General features: G+C 39.9%; 1 protein-coding gene across 2 annotated transcripts; it reads left to right on the top strand.

The window, feature by feature from the left end:
- The first annotated feature begins 48 nt into the window (after positions 1 to 48).
- Positions 49 to 16,758, top strand: TFB2M (transcription factor B2, mitochondrial). Of its 2 annotated transcripts, none has more exons than XM_045453204.1 (8): positions 49 to 540; positions 1,344 to 1,432; positions 5,166 to 5,319; positions 5,625 to 5,773; positions 9,314 to 9,400; positions 11,614 to 11,676; positions 14,249 to 14,292; positions 16,358 to 16,758. In XM_045453204.1, exons 1-8 carry the CDS (start codon positions 246 to 248, stop codon positions 16,530 to 16,532), a joined length of 1,056 nt encoding a protein of 351 aa, XP_045309160.1. In that variant the 5' UTR covers positions 49 to 245; the 3' UTR covers positions 16,533 to 16,758. The 2 variants fall into 2 exon arrangements, with proteins under 2 accessions (XP_045309160.1, XP_045309159.1); XM_045453203.1 differs by having other exon boundaries at positions 80 to 540; positions 14,129 to 14,292.
- Positions 16,759 to 17,095: the final 337 nt, after the last annotated feature.

The raw sequence follows: 17,095 nt of genomic DNA, 5'->3' as shown, positions 1-17,095 counted from the left end.
ACCCGGATGGTCCGTCTCTCTCCACGTCCGTCCACTCACAATCCTCCGGCGACTGCACCCGGACGGAAGCGGAAGTGAGGGAAGTGGCAAGAAGAAGGGAGCGTTCGCATGCGCGGTTTGTAGTGTCTAGTACCACCCGCCCTAGTAGGGTGGTAGGCAGATGTGGCACGTGGGGTGTCCTGTACGGAGTTCGTTGACGATGTGACGACCCCGGGCGACATTGGGACAGACGTTAGAGGGCGAGGATGTCGGTCCCGCGGCTGATGCTGTCATCCTTGGCCGGCGCTGGTCGCTTTTGCGTTTTGGGGTCCGGAGCGGCGAGGTGGAAGAGCGTCCGGGCGCGGAACCGCCGTGCCTTGTCCGACCTCCACCCGCAGCTGTCGCCCAGCCAGGGTTTCAGAGACTCGCCCTCGTGGCTGCCCAAGAACCGCTCAGAGCCCCGGAGTTACATAACCAATCCGAAACTCGCCACGACCTTGGTGCAGATACTGCAGAAAGAGAACAGAAACTGTCACCAGCTCTTCCTGGAGTGCAATCCAGGTGAGTCCGTCCTGGACTGCGTTTTCTTGAACGTTCGTGACTAGTGCCTATTGTACTGGTTGCCCACGCGATGCTGTTTAAGACCTGGCCCCTTGAAGCAGCTTGTAGGGACTGTGGTAATCATGACACCATGAAATATTTCTGCAGCAATTTGCACTTTACACACATTTGGTAATACCTGCTCTTAGCTTTTACCATCTTCTCAAAATATTTGCAAGCGCCCCCCGCCCAGAACTTTTATCTGACCTTTGTATAGGTGTCCTAGAGACCATAGCAGGATGTCAGAACATAAGATTTAAAGTTTATTTATGTACGTAATCTCCACACCCGGCGTGGGGCTCGAACTCTGAGATCAAGAGTCTCACAGTTTTCTGAGTGAGCCAGCCAGTCGCTCCTGAAAAATACTTGTTTAAAGTAGCACTTTCTGTCGTGGGTCTGTTTTGTTTAGGTTTTACAGTATCTTTCGTGGTTAGGGTATCTGGGTAGTCCATGAATAATTGGTACGCTAAAGGCACCTTTTCTTGTTTGTTTTTCCAAGACATAGTAAAGCTTTGTGATTGAGAGGCTTTTCCGGCTTTGACAAAACGGATTCAAAGTCCAGCAGCACTGCTTATCAGCTGTGTTGAGGCAAATGATGTTATCTAATCCCCAGTTTCCTTACATGTAAATAAAAAGTGTAATATCTACTTTGGGGATGTGGGAATCAAAATTAGATAATACAGGTAAAATATCTACTTTAGTAAATGATATTGAAAGAAATTGTTTCTTTTGCAAATGAACGTTTTGTTCTGTTAATATACTAGGTCCTGGAATCCTGACCCAAGCATTACTTGAAAGCCAGGCCAAAGTGATTGCCCTTGAGTGTAACAGAACTTTTCTTCCACATTTGCAGGTATATTTTTAGATTCTAAAAAAAAAAAAAAAATGTATTGCTCAGTCAGTTATCTTTGAGTATTTAGGAAAGTAACAAGCACACAATTTATTTTTTTAGACTCACTTTTAGGGGCTGTGCTGTACATACATTGTTATCCCCGGTGACTAGAGCATAGTATAGTAAGTATCAGTAAGTGATAATATCACGGTGTCTATGCTCATTGAATGACTAAACGATTGGAGTCCTGAGATTTATTCTCTGGGTGTACCTCTGCTACAGACTAGATGGGGGACTGAACAAAGTGTATAACTGGTATCTCCAGGGTTCTTTCCTCATCTCTAGTAGGGTATCCCGTGCCTCTGCTTTCTGTGAACTTAGAATCTAATTGGAATGCTACGATTAGATCAACGGGACTCTTGTTAACTCTGGATTTAGGGCTTCAGAGGCAAGGAAGGTGTGGTATAGTCAGATACAATTGCATGCAGTGAAAGCATTATCCAAATGGATTTTTCAGTGAATTCTGCTTCCTTGTATAGCAGATCCCTTCACAAAACAGTGGAGTGGACATTCCTTACCTCACTGCCAGCCTCCTTCCTTCTCTTTCCCCTCCCTCCTCAAGTCTCTGGATTCAGTTTAGGAACCTTATACCTCTCTGTGCTAAATTCCGGAAACCATGTGAAATGGAATGATTTAAAAGTGCAGGATGACAAAAAATTATGAAAATGTACCAAATCCTTTTTTTCTTAATTTTTTAGTACAACTATGCATGTTAGATGGTTGTTACTGTACAACTGATTGCTTTGAAAAGAAATCAGGGTTTTCCAGGTTATTGAATTGATGCTGAATCTAATGGAATTCCAAAACCATGAAGAGTTTAAAAGACAAGATTATTAAAAGACTGAAGATCATGAAGTGTGGGTTCGTGAGTTTGAGCCCCATATCAGGCTCTGCACTGACAGTGTGGAGCCTGCCTGGGATTCTCTTTCTCCCCCTCTCTACCCCCCACCAAATAAATAAATAAATAAATAAATAAATAAATAAATAAATAAATAACAAGATCATGAAGTGTGATTTAGTAAACATAGCCACCTGTAATTTCAGTTTCACTTTGGGAATTGAAAACTTTTATTTTGATCCTTTATAAAAGGCTGACTTTTGAAGAGTGATCTGCATGTTCACAAAATAATTAAGATGGCATTAAAATGTCTTTTTATTTACTTTCTTATCCTATAACACAATAGTTGCTTTTTTGTACGACCAAGGAAAGTGTTCATTTGAAAACAATGATTGAGTGAAAGATGGAAGGTTGGGGGCTAGAAAGGTCATGACATACAGTATTTCTTACAGGAATATTAGTCATAAAGTTTCCTGAAACTACAATGTAAGCACAAAATCCGTCTCTGACTAAATCCAGTCTTTGATTAGAACTAGTTCACGTTCCAGTTCAGGCTTTTATTTTCTTTCTGACTCCTCTTTCCCCCTCTCTGCTCAACACTAACTTGAGCTCAGCCCTTAGTACCTGTTCTTTCACTCTTATTAACCATCATTACGATGGAGTGAAAAACCATTCAAATAAGGTTTTGTGTGAATTCATCTATCTGCCAGAATAAACGAGAAGGAACCATTTAAATAGAAGTTTTGTGGCCCTAAATCCCAGCTTTAAAGTGGTGCTCTTAGCAGACATTGCTTCTAGCCCCCCAGAGTTTGTTTCTAAACACTGAAAAGATTTTTCAAAGATGATGAAGGCTTAGGATTTTTATCTAACTTTAGAACCCCCACCCTCTCTCATAAATTCCCAAGACTCCACATTAACAGTGTTTCGAGTGGGAACAGTTTGTTTTCCTGTCTGGATGTGCTAGAGATAGTTTTCAAATTGTAGCCTATGATAATAAATCATAATATATGCCTGCTGAAAATGGAAACTGTTGTTGCAGAAATAGCTGTACATGTTCAGCTGAAGAGATAGCTTCTGTGGTAAGCTGTATGGTATTTCAGCAGAGACAGAACAGTCTTTTCAGATCAGCCTGAATGTCAGCTCTAGCCCTCGCTACCTTTAAGACTCTCTGGCAATTAAGTAATTTAACCTGTTTGACTTTGGTTTTTCCTTTTCTCTTACGGAAAATAGAGACAGTAATACCTACTTGTAAAGAATCTTGTTGCAATTGAAATAAGACAAACTGCTTCCTGTCTTTGAATCCTAAATGTGACCAAGTTCAATTTTAAAAGGTGATTTCACTATTACTGTGGAACTAAGTTATTTTGGCGTTTTGGCTGTTATTGTCATTACCATTATTGCATGGTAAGCGATAGATGCAAAAACCAACATGTACTTTCAAAGTACGAATGGAGCAAGGTCTTTTTTGTTTGTTTATTTTTGAGAGAGACTTTCCCCTCACAGACCTGGGGGTGGGGAGGGGCAGAGAGAGGAGGACGAAGAATCCAAAGCAGGCTCCAGGCTCCGAGCTGTCAGCACAGAGCCCAATGCAGGGCTCGAACTCACAAACAGCTAGATCATGACCTAAGCCAAAGTTGCACGCTTAACTGACTGAGCCCCCCAGGCGCCCCGGGAACAAAGTCTTAAAGTGTGCATTCTTACATTCCTATCAAACCAAAATTCATTAGATTTTCTTAGTTACAAAGATTAAAATACGACGCTTGAGTAACTTGTGAGGTTACTTTATTGCTATATATATAGAACAATTTGTAGGACTTTCAAGATGATCTGTTTGTAAGATATCCATCCAGTGAGTGTTCTTTTTCTCTAGCTGGCCTAACACCACACTCTTCTGGTTTTCTTCCTCACATTAGGTTAGATACTCCATCCTCAGGCCTAGTCTCCTGTGATTCTCCCTAGGGGGTCTCCTCTGCACCCCTGGGTTCATAACCTTCAACAAGCCAGTTCTCACCACTTTATGTCATTAGCCTGGACCATTCCACTGACCGCCCCCCCCCCCCCGTCAGGCCTACAACTTTCTGCCTGACATCTCCACTTGGACCGCCTAACAGGTGTCTCAGGACTAACACGAGCAAAAGTAAATGGTTTCCACCCAGGCTGTTGCTTCTGTCATTCTCAAGGGTCCCCTCGAAAATGATCATTAGAATTTACTAGATTTAAATAATATTTAGAGGTTGTAATCAAGCACTTAAAAATAGTTAGGTTTTTTGTTTTGTAACTTTAAATTGCACATTCTTGAAACTTTGGTATATATCAACAGAATTTTCTGTGCATGAGAACCTCGTTATATATAGCACATCGTAGTGCCCTCTTTGATTTTTTTGTAACTTCAGATTAGAGAAAAAAGCACGAGGGGCACCTGGGTGGCTCAGTCGGTTAAGCGCCCAACTCTGCTTAGGTCATGATCTCACAGTTGGTGGGTTTGAGCCCCGCGTCGGGCTCTGTGCTGACAGCTCAGAGCCTGGGGCCTGCTTCGGATTCTGTGTCTCCCTCTCTCTGCCCCTCACCGGCTCACGTGCTGTCTCTTTTTCTCTCTCTTTCTCTCTCTCTTTCTCAAAAATAAGTAAACGTTAAAAAATTTTAAAAAGAAAAAAGGATGAGTAAGAGTTTCTTGAAAGATTTTTGTGTTGGGGGCTTTTTCTTAGTAATATTGTGTGTTCATCACTTTTCTGGCATTATTTAATTTCTCTTAATTATGTTAATTTTTAGGGTAAATTTTTTGAGGTAGATCTTTGAATTGTTACTGAGTTTGCATATCACTGAAAATCTTAAACATGTCTCTCTGTCTCTCTTTAGTCGCTGCGAAAAAAGGTGAATAGAAAACTAGAAGTGGTCCACTGTGACTTCTTTAAACTGGATCCTAGAAATTCTGGAATAGTAAAACCTCCCATTATGCTTTCAGAAACACTTTTTCAGAATTTGGGAATAGAAGCACTTCCTTGGTCAGAAGGTAATTTTGTCATTCACTGTCTCAAATGCCTTATAATTTGCCACCTATCTCTAGCAGTACACCTTGTCTGTTAAAGAGATCCGTGTACTGTCCAGATGGTATAGTTTGTGTTGACTATGGCTTTCCACTCACATGGACACACTTAGAGCCATTCTGCAGAGGCCAAGTTCCCTATCGAGGAAAGATGCCGTACCTGAGTTGTAATTGAAATGATAGTTTGTTAACTTGGTTTGACTCAATAAAATATGATCTTTGGAAGAAGTTTAAACAATTTATTCAAATATTTTTGCTTGTGTTCTTAACAGATAACCCATTAAGAGTAGTTGGAATCTTCCCAGCTAAAAATGAGAAAAAGATACTTTGGAAACTTTTGTATGACCTGTATTCTTCTACTTCTATATACAGTTATGGACGAGTACAGCTAAATATGTTTATTGCTGAGAAGGAATACGAGGTAGGTTATTAACAAGTCACTGAGTAGCTTTTGTTTTGAAAGAGTCCTGTGATTTTTGTCTGTGTAGTCTTAATCTGTGTGACTTTAATTTGAGCTCATGACACTTGAGAGTGTTGAGATTGTTTTTAAATTTCTGTAGCGCGGTCTTTAGGTTCTATTTTTTTTAAGTCTTTTTTTTTTTTTTTTGTGGTTAAACATACAAGATATAACATTTATCATTTTAAGTTTAAAAGCGTCGAGTTCAGTGGCATTAAGTCTGTTCACGTTGTGGTCCAGCCATTAACCACCATCTGTTTCTTCTCAGAAGTTGTTCATCATCCCATACCGAATTAAACATCAACTCCCCACCTCCCCCTTCCCGAGTCTCTGGCAAACAGTGTTCTACTTCTATGACCATTCACAGAATAGTCCATGAATTTGACTATTCTAGGTTCTTCGTGTAAGTGGAATGATAGAGTAGCGCGTTTAGTGTCCGACTTCACTTACTGTGATGCCTTTGGAGTTCTTCCAAGCTGTAGCGTGTCAGAATTTCATTTTCTTTTTTTTTTTTTTTTTTTTCCAATGTTTATTTATTTTTGGGACAGAGAGAGACAGAGCATGAACGGGGGAGGGGCAGAGAGAGAGGGAGACACAGAATCGGAAACAGGCTCCAGGCTCTGAGCCATCAGCCCAGAGCCCGACGCGGGGCTCGAACTCACGGACCGCGAGATCGTGACCTGGCTGAAGTCGGACGCTTAACCGACTGCGCCACCCAGGCGCCCCTCATTTTCTTTTTAAGGCCGAGAAATACTCCATTGTATATCATATATGGACATACACGCGCCCCGCCTTTTGTTTATTCGTTCATCTGTCAGCGAATGTTTGGGTCACTCCCACTTTTGGTTATCGTAAATGATGCTGCCGTGAGCTTTGGTTGCAAGTCTGTCTTCCAGGGTCTGCTTGCAGTACTTTTGGCTGTATACCCAGGGGTGGCATTGCTGGATCGTGCGGCAATTTTTCAACTCTGGGGGAGCCACCCTCCCGTTTTCCACAGCAGCTGCACTGTTTTACGTTCCCACCAGCAGTGCACAGGAATTCCAGTTTCTCCGTTGTCTCTCAACGTTTGTTTTCTGTTTATGATACCCATTGTAATGAGGTGAGGTAGTGTCTCATTGTGCTTTTGATTTGATTAGTGATGTTGAACATCTTTTTAGGTGCTCGTAGACCGTTTGTGTTAGGAATGTCTGCTAAGGTCCTTTGCCATTTTGGGGGGGTTGTTGTTGTTGTTGTTGTTGTTGTTGAGCTTTAGGAGTTATTTATATATTCTCGTGATAAATCCCTGTTCAGATTGTAATGAGGTGAGGTAGTGTCTCATTGTGCTTTTGATTTGCTTAGTGATGTTGAACATCTTTTTAGGTGCTCGTAGACCGTTTGTGTTAGGAATGTCTGCTAAGGTCCTTTGCCGTTTTGGGGGGGTTGTTGTTGTTGTTGTTGAGCTTTAGGAGTTATTTATATATTCTCGTGATAAATCCCTGTTCGGATACATGAAATACCTGCAGGCGTTTTCTCCCCATCTGTGGGGTGTCGTTGTACACTGTTGATTCTGCACATTGATTCCCGAAGTTTTTTATTGTGATGAAGGCCGGTTTGTCTATTTTTTTCTTCTTTCTGTCTGTGCCTTTGGTGTCATAGCTGAGGAATCACTGTCAAATCCAATGTCAGGAAGCTTTTTTCTTATGTTCTAAGAGTTTTGTAAGTTTCAGTTCTTACATTCAGGTCTTTGATCCATTTTGCGTTACTTTTTTATATGGTGTTGGGTAAGGGTCCAACTTCATTCTTGTGCATGCGGGTATTCAGTTTTCCCAGCATCTTTTGTTGAAAACACTGTGCTTTCCCCGATGAATGACCTTGAGGCCCTTGTCAAAACATCATTAAACCATACACATTAGGGTCTGTTTCTGGGCTCTCTTATTTTATTACCTTAGGCTATTCAGTGTCCCTCGAGATTCCATATGAATCTCAGGACTGGTTTTTCTGTTTCTGTGGAAAAAACACCCTTGGGATTTTGATAGGGATTGCACTGAATCCGTAGATCACTGTGGGTAACATTGATATCTTAACATTGATAAGTCTTCCGATCTGTGAACACAAGTTGTCTTTCCACTTGTGTTTAATCCCTCTCATTAGGTGTTTTGTAGTTCTCAGTGTACAAATCCTTCACCTCCTTCGTTAAGTTGATCCCTAAGTAGTTTACTCTTTTTGGTGCTGTTGTAAATGAAGTTTTCTTAATTTCCTTTTCAGATTGTTCATCGTTAACATAGAAATACGACTGACCTTTGTGTGTTGTTTTTATATCCTGCAACTTTGCTGAATTCATGTATTCTAACAGGAATACTTAGGGTTTTTCAACTCTGTTCTCTGAAATTCAAGGGCCTTCTGAAGTTCTTAATAGTGTCTTGAGAGTAATGTTTCTTTTCTGCTCAGAATGCTTCAGGTTATTAATCTTTTAATTCATTGTAGGTATTATGCTGAGTGAAATAAGTCAGTCAGAGAAGGACAGGTATCGTATGTTTTTGCTCATATGTGGATCTTGAGAAACTTACCAGAAGACCATGGGGAAAGGGAAGGGGAAAAAATAGTTACAAACAGAGAGGGAGGGAGGGAAACCGCAAGAGACTCTTAAATACAGAGAACAAACCGAGGGTGGATGGGGGTGGTGGGGAAGAGAGGAAAGTGGGTGATGGGCATTGAGGAGGGCGCCTGTTGGGATGAGCAATGGGTGTTGTATGTAAGCCAGTTTGACAATAAATTATATTAAAAAATAATAAAAATGAGAGTAAAAAAAATCTTTTAACCCATTGTAACACAAGATGCTTACTGGTCTATAAGAGTTATGGGTCAGGATGGTGGAGCAAGACATGAAAAGGTGGTTTACTCCCCAAGACTCGGTAGAGAAATAGTGACTATCCATGAGAAGCGTGGGGGACTCAGGACCTTGAGGCTGTACGTACATCATCTACGTGAAGGAAGAGAAATGGGAAGTGCTTCATCAGATTTCATCTTGCTATTAGGAAATGTTCTAATGCTTTTTTTTTTACTGTGGGCCTTTTCACATGTGGTTTGCTCGGTCTGTGTGCTGCCCTCTCATTCACTGCCAAGCGCTCAGCCTTCAAGTGTCAGCCTGGACATGGACAATTCTTGACTCAGAATTTACTAGGCTACCTGATACATAGTTCTAACACCCTTGTTCTCCGTGTAATTAGATATTTTTGTTTCGTTTTTTCCTTTAATGAGATTTTGCCCTGGTAGGGGCATGGCTATCAGGGATGACTAAAGGAAATCAATCCCACATACATTATATTTTAAGTGTACATGGTGATGTATTTCAATGTGAAAATTTAAAAAGACCTTCTCTTCCTTGAAGTGTTACAGTTAAGATTTTGCATTTAATTCTGATTTTCTTCAATTTCCAGATACTATTAAGATAATACTTTTAAGATCAAAATTTGAATTTGATTGATCATAGTCATGTATATGTGCAACTTATTTTCTTTTCATTAGAAACTGGTGGCAGATCCCCAAAATAACCTGTATCAACCATTAAGTGTGCTCTGGCAAGTAGCTTGTGAGATAAAGCTTCTGCATGTGGTGAGTAAAATCCTTCTAGATTGCAACAGAACTTCATTTTTTTTTTTTTTTAAGTTTATTTATTTACCTTTGAGAGACAGAGAGAGAGCATAAGCCGGGGAGGGGCAGAGAGAGAGGGAGACACAGAATCTGAAGCAGGCTTCAGGCTCCGAGCCATCAGCACAGAGCCCGATGCAGGGCTCGAACTCACAAACTGTGAGATCATGACCTGAGCTGAAGTCGATGCTTAACTGACTGAGCCACCCAGGTGCCCCAGAACTTCATTGTTTTTAAAGAGACTACATTTTGGACGCCTGGGTGGCTCAGTTGTTAAGCATCTGACATCAGCGCAGGTCATGTTTTCACAGTTCATGAGTTCGAGCCCCGCATCAGGTGAGCTCAAGCCCCACTTCTTCCTCTCCCTCTCTGTCTCTCTGTCTCTGCCCCTTGCTCATGTGCACCCCTCTCTAAGAAAAAAAAAAAAGAGGCTACATTTCTTTGACCAATAAATGGAGAAAAATTAAAAATTAATTTTATTTTTTCCTAGCTATTGAAGATAATTATGTTTTTGTCACATATTTATATTTTTCTCAGATCATAAAAATAATGTGGGCTTATTGTAAAAATGTGAGACCAGGAAAGAAAAGGAAGGAAGGAAAGAAGAATTTTTTAAAAGTCACCACTACCATTCTGCCACCCAGAGGTCAATATTGACATTTGTAGCATATTTGTAGCCTTTTCTTTTTCCTCAGTTTTTGTTTTTATTCTTTACATAGTGGAGATTATATTACTTTGTATCTTGTATTTCTTACTTACTAGTAATAGTTAATGGTAAGTTTTTTCTCTTGTCAGTAGACATTTTTCGTAAGTTTTTAATGGCCACAAAACCTCACTACAGAGTATTCCCCTTTTTAGTTTATTTCTTTAAGCAAGATCAGAGTTGTCTAATAAAAATATAACGTGAGCCACGTATTTTAGGTTTAATAGTAGCAACATTCATTAAAAGGAAAAAACAGGTGAAACTAATTTTAATGTATTTGATTTAACCTTCTTGATCAAAATACTGTCATTTCAGTGTACAGTCAGTATGTTACGATTGGTTATTACATAATTTGCATTCTTTATGTTCTAGGCCTTTGAAGTTCAGTGTGTATTTCACACGTAACACATCTCCATTCAGACTAGACATGTTTCAAGTGTTCAATAGCCACATAGGACTAGTGGCTCCTCTATTCATAGCAAGGGGCCGGAGTGAAGAAAAAACTGATGACCACTATTTCTTTCATGCCATAATTTGTCCTTTGTCTTTTTTATTTTAGTGGATTAGAGTTTTTATTGGATGTATGTTTATATATTTGATGGGCCCTTGTGCTTCAAGGGAGGTGTTGGTTTCATTTTTAAATTTGCCATGTGTATCTCAATGTAGTCCCTTCCCTGCTTTTGTCCAGGAACACGTTAAGCCGGTCAGTGTGCATACTCAGTTGTTAGAATGTTACCCATTCGACTTCAGCTTTTGTTCCAATTCTGTTTTTCCTTCTCCAATACGTGAGGTTCTTAGATTGGATCTCTGTTCCTTGTCTTTTGTATCTGTCATGCTCTCGTCATGTTCCTGTATTTGCAGAACTCTTTTCACACTTGCGTTCACAGCACTGACCCTGCACTTGTATATGGTGACCTTGGTACTGCAGTTCTTGGTGTCCCTGAAATCCTTTCTTACCTCAGTGATCTCTCATTCTGTTGCCTGCCTTTTTACCTGGGCCTCTTCTACCATCCAGGCTATCTGCTGCTTTCTTTATAAAGGCCTCCTGGCAAAGTTAGCTTTCAGGAGAGTCTTTTTGGTTGTTCTGCAGTGTTTGTTTTCAAAGGCCTATGTTGACTTTGACCATTCATTAACCTCAGTGTTGATGTGATGGTCCCTAATCTGATTGTGAGTCTAATGTGGAAATCTTAGCTATTGAGATAACTTAAGGACCTATTTGCATAACTGTATTAAGGATGAGTCTTTCCAGATAAGGGAATTCCCAATATCTGGGTAGACCTTTGATTTTCTTTCTCTTTATCTAAAAAAACAGAAGAGGGATATTTATGATTTAACTATCCCAGTTGTTTTTCTTAAATCCAGTTAGAATGATGACTCAGATTTGATTTGTTCTGTTGTTTAAAGGCAGTAATAATCTGGGACACTTTGCAGAAAACTCAAAGAAATGTTTTGGTTTTGTTTATCTTCCCTCAAGGAGCCTTGGTCCTCATTCAGTGTATATAACCAAGTTGGGGGACCAAAAAAGTCGAAGAATAAGGTAAGAATTAATAAATAGCCTTCCTTTTTTCCCTCTAAATGGAACATTTGGTATTCTGTATTTACTTAAAAAAATTTTTAAGTAAACTTATTCATTTTTGAGAGAGAAAGAGAGAGGGAACCACTGTGGAGTGGGGCAGAGAAAGAGGGGGACAGAGGATCTGAATAGGGCTCCGTGCTGACAGCAGCAAGCCCGATGCGGGGCTTGAACCCACGAACTGTAAGATCATGACCTGAGCAGAAGTCGGATGCTAAACCAACTGAGCCACCTAGTGCCTCAGTTGGTTAAGTGTCCGACTCTTGATTTCAGTTTGGGTCATGATCTCTGGTTCTTGGGATTGAGCCTTGTGTTGGGCTCTGTGCTGACAGTGCAAGCCCTGCTTGGTTGGGATTCTCTCTCTCCCTCTCTCTCTGCCCCTTCCCTGCTTGCATGCCCTCTCTCCTGCTGTCTCTATCAATATAAATCATAAACATTTTTTTACAATTCTCATTATTTTTGAAGAGTTGTATTTGTCAGCTGATTGTACGTGGATCCTAGTTAGCATAGTAAGAGCTGAAACAGAATTTGACTTCATTTTTATCTCTCTTGAAATAGAAGGTATATCTCAAATTTGGAAAATATGATCATTTTAGTGTCCAACTAATTTGATAAACTAAAAGTCAGAAATTTGTAATATTACTAATTATAATGATTGAATTTGTCATATGTTTGATGAATCAGTATGTCTTGTTTCTTATCTGGGGCGGTGGGACTTGTGTTTGGTTTTTTTCCCTCTCTAAAGAACCGAAGTGGTGATGTTCTAAAGTTATCCTCCATTTACTTTATATTAGGGGTGCTTGTAGTGAAATTGGAACAAAGTAGTTGAATTTTCAAAAATAATTTTTGGAGTCAATTCAAAAGTTTCACTTTAGGATTAAATGCTAATGATGCCCTAGTCCCAGCTTATCATTATAGCACCCAGTAAGCAGTTTTTAATTTCACTGATCCCTCCCCCCCACAATCAACTGTAGGCATCCACAGCTGGAAACCAGAATTGATTGAAGTTTTCTTTTTCAGGCTAATTTGTCTTCCACAAATATATATATATATATATTTAAAAATTGTGGGGGGAGGTGGGTGGCTCAGTTAGTTAAGTGTCCAACTCTTGATTTCGTCTTAGGTCATGATCTCACATGTGTTGGGGCTCCGAGCTGGGCATGGAATGGAGCCTCCTTAAGATTGTCTCTGTCTCCTTCTGCCCCTCTGTCCTTCCCCACACAAATGCTCTTCTCTCTCTCAAATAAAATGAAAAAATAAATAAAAACATATAAAAAAGAAAGGGACACCTGAGTGGTTCAGTCGGTTAAGCATGTCCAACTCTTGATTTTGTCTCAGGTTGTGATCTCATGGTTCATAGGATTGAGCCCTGCATTGGGCTCTGCACTGACAGAGCAGAGCCTGCTTGGAATTCTCTCTCTCCTTCTCTGTCTGCCCCTCCCCTGCTCATGCTCTCTCTCTTTCTGTCTCTCTCTCAAAATAAGTTAAACTAAGACATTAAAAAATTAAAAAATATAAACGTGTATGTGTGTATATATAGATGGATAAGTAAATAAGGGATCACTATCTAACACATGAGATTTCCCAAGGACTTAAACAGATGACCTTCCTCCATTGTGAGGGATAACTTTAGAGAAAAAAACATCTTCACCTTACATCAAGGCATGTGCAGTTTTTATTTTAATCTGACTACTGTGTACTAGAGCAGGCTGGCCAACTTTTTCTGTAAAGGGCCAATCTGCAAATGTTTTAAGCTTTGTAGACCACATAATAGTCTTCATGTTCATATTCTTTTTTTTTTTTTTTAAACAATCCTTTCCAAATGTAAAAACCATTTGTAGATTCATACTATATGAAAACCAGGCAGGCCATGGACCATAGTATATTTTTTTAACATTACAATCTGCTCAGTATAGAAAGTTCAGTACATGTTGGTGTCATGTTTGGGATTTGGTTTTACCCTGCTTACAAGTTAATAACCTGTTACTCTTTAAAGGATACTACCCCAGGGCAGACTCCTGCATCAGACAAAAGAATGTATTTGCCCTCAGGTCCTCTGGGGTAATGTGCCATGGCTCATTTGGATGGTGTAAATGCAGAGGTTTGCATTGCAACATAGAAACACAGGGCTGGGGGAACCCACTTCTTTTCTAGCAGACATTAAGCAAGCCGCTTCTTTGTCCTGGAGAGACATGATCTCCTCCCTCAAGCTGGCTCACTGCAAACCCCCCTGAGAAACTGCCCAAGTAAACAGTGGTTAGGGCCTTGCATTCTTGACACAGACAGCGAGAGCACATAGGAGCCCTCCACCTCTGGAGATTGCCTCTTCTAGCAGGCAGCTTGTGTGAATAGGTTCACTATGTCTCGCTCTGGCAACATTTTGTGGCTAACACAACTTATTTCTTTCTCTCTCCAGGAAACATTAGAACAAATAAATAAACAAAACATGTGTTTTATTCAGTTGACTCCTCTTCAGAATTTATTTACAGAAAATTTAACATCTGTTAATTATGACATATTTTTTCACATGTTAAAGCAGTGTTTTATGAAGCGCCAAGCCACGCTCATGGACCATTTACAGTAAGTAAGAAGAATAAAAGCAAGTATAAAGTAGCAATTTAATATAAGAATTAGAGTTTCATGTTAGAGGTCCATTTTCTATATCTGTATCATGAATAACAGAGTGAGATACCATGTTTTCACTCCTACAGATCTTCCAAACCCTTCCTTGGTGCATATTTTAAGAAAAATAAAATTCAATTTCCCACATAATCTCCTAAGCTTAATTTTTTTTCCTTTGAAAAACAACTAGGGATGCCTACCAGTTTTATCTCTGTCAGAGATATGCCCAGAATTGACCTGTGGGAAGAACTGGCTCCATGGGGCAGGTGCCTGGGTGGCTCAGTTGGTTGAGCATCCGGCTCTTGGTTTTGCCTCAGGTCATGATCTCATGTTTGTGAGTTCAGGCCCTGCATCAGGCTCTGTGCTGGCAGTGCAGAGCCTTCTTGGGATTCTCTCTCTCTCTCTCTCTCTCTCTCTCTCCCTCCCTCCCTCCCTCCCCCTCTCCTGCTCATTCTTGATTACTCGCTCTATCAAAATTAATAAACATTTAAAAAAATAATAAGAGGGGCACACGAGTGGCTCAGTCAGTTGAGCATCCGACTCTTAATTTCGGCTGAGGACATGACCTCGTGGTTTGTGAGTTTGAGCCACACATCAGGCTCTCTGCTGTTAGCGTGGAGCCCACTTTGGATCCTCTCTGTCTTCCTCTCTCTCTCTGCCCTTAACCCCACGCCTGTGCGTGCTCTCTCTCAAAAATAAACATTTAAAAAAATAAAATAGGGGGACCTGGGTGGCTCAGTCAGTTGAGTGTCCGATTTCGACTAAGGTCATGATCTCCCAGAGTTCATCTCCCCTCATCGGGCTCTGGGCTGGAGCCTGCTTCAGATTCTGTGTCTCCCTCTCTGCCCGTCCCCCACTCATCTCTTCTCTCAAAAATGAATAAACATTAAAAAAGCCTTTTTCTTAATAAAAAGAACGAACTCCTTGCTGGTGACTGGGATGGAGGCAGCATCATTTCTGGTGTACCCACCATCTACCTTTTGTCATTGTCTCTCCTTAGTGGTTTTACTTCCCAACCAAAGTCCTCTAGTCCTCTTGTCCTGGACCCAACTTCATGTTTCTACCTAAAGCTTTATTAACATTCTAGCTGTTACTACCTACTTGGTATCCTTATAACTTTTACATGGGTTGATGTGTACAATTTTATAAGTTATGTGTTGCACCTTGGAATCAGCAGCCCATAGTCATTCAAAGTATTGTCAGAGAATAGGTGAGACTCTGAATGAGCTGTTGGTTGAACAATATTTGTGTAAAAATAAATGTTAAAAGTGGCATCAGACCAGTAAAAGTAATCTACCCTTTTCATCTTATCACCTTGTGGTAGTGACTATTTTGAATAAAAATATCAGGAATATAGGAAAATAAGCAATAAATATGGTAAATGTGTTGCAAAACGTTAAAATCCCTTGGCAACCTCTGAATTGAAAGCATGTTTACACCTGTGACCAGAATTCTGTCCAAAATCAAAAAGTATTGGAAAATTTTTCCACCAAAATATTTTATTATAAATATTTACTTGTTATTGTCATAGGCTCAGTGATGATTTCTTGCTAGGCTAATATATAAGGCAGTTTTCTGCTTTAAAATTTATTCGTTAGTAATTTTCACATAAAAAGGTGAAAACTATTCCCTGTTTGAAAACTGTTGGACAGCAGTTTCTGCTCTTTGTACTTCTTGAACTATTACCGGACCTAAATGTTATGGATGTTTTTGCAAAGACAACTAAGAGATGAAAGAGGTAGGCGGAAGAATTTTTTTGAAGGGCAGTGTGAAACTGGATTTTTTGGTAAGAATTGATGAGAACACGTGATGGCCAAAATCTGCTCTTTTTGTTACAGGTAAGCCATGAAACTTTAGAAATAATTGTAAAAGCTGTACATTATACGCAAGCTCTTAAACCAAACAAGATTGATTATATATCGTAAGTTAAGCATTTTAAATTGGGCGTAGAAGCCATCTCTACCAATGTTAATTGCAGTTCTAAGATGGAATTAAGCAGACTTACTTTGTATTTCTTTTGCAGGTCATTGAGTCCAGTTAATGCAGTAGCTATACTGAAGGAAATAGAGAAAGATGGAGACATGAAAATAACAGATCTGTACCCCGAAGACTTTAAACTGCTTTTTGAAACTATAGAGTCTTTCAGAGAATCTTGTAGGTGGCTCTTTGATGACTGCATAGAAGACATAATCTTGTAGGGAACTGGATTGCCCACATACTGGCGAGACCTGCTTATTTATTTGGAAATTATGGCACCAGTGGAAGAGAACTGGGTTTGTAAAGCTTGCAGGCTTTTAGCAGAAGATAACTGCTCTTGTTTGGCAGAGTGGGCAGATAATTTCTTCTGAAGTTGATACCTTCAGTATATTGGATGAAACAACGACTGCTATTTTATTCACAAAAAATAAAATGAACACCGTATTACTTGTGGATTTGATCAGATTGCATTTGTTTTGTTTTAAATTCTATCTCCTGTAGGTATACTGGTAGATGTAGGGTATTGCCAGATGAAATTTAGTTTTAAAAATCCTTTTGGCCAAGGGTGCCTGGCTGGCCTAGTCAGTAGAATGTGTGACTTGATCTCAGGATTGTGAGTTGAATCCCCACGTTGGGTGTAGAGCTTACTGAAAAAAAAAAATCCCTTTGGCCAAATATCTTACCTTGTATTTAAAAAAAAAATTTTTTTTTTATGTTTTTATTTTATTTTTGAGAGAGAGACACACTGAGAGTGAGGGAGGGGTGGAGAGAGATGGAGAAGAAT

Source organism: Leopardus geoffroyi, chromosome C3 (genome assembly GCF_018350155.1).
Source record: "Leopardus geoffroyi isolate Oge1 chromosome C3, O.geoffroyi_Oge1_pat1.0, whole genome shotgun sequence".
NCBI lineage: Eukaryota > Metazoa > Chordata > Mammalia > Carnivora > Felidae > Leopardus > Leopardus geoffroyi.
The sequence above is the reverse complement of the archived record's forward strand: the minus strand, read 5'-3'. Positions and strand labels throughout refer to the sequence as shown.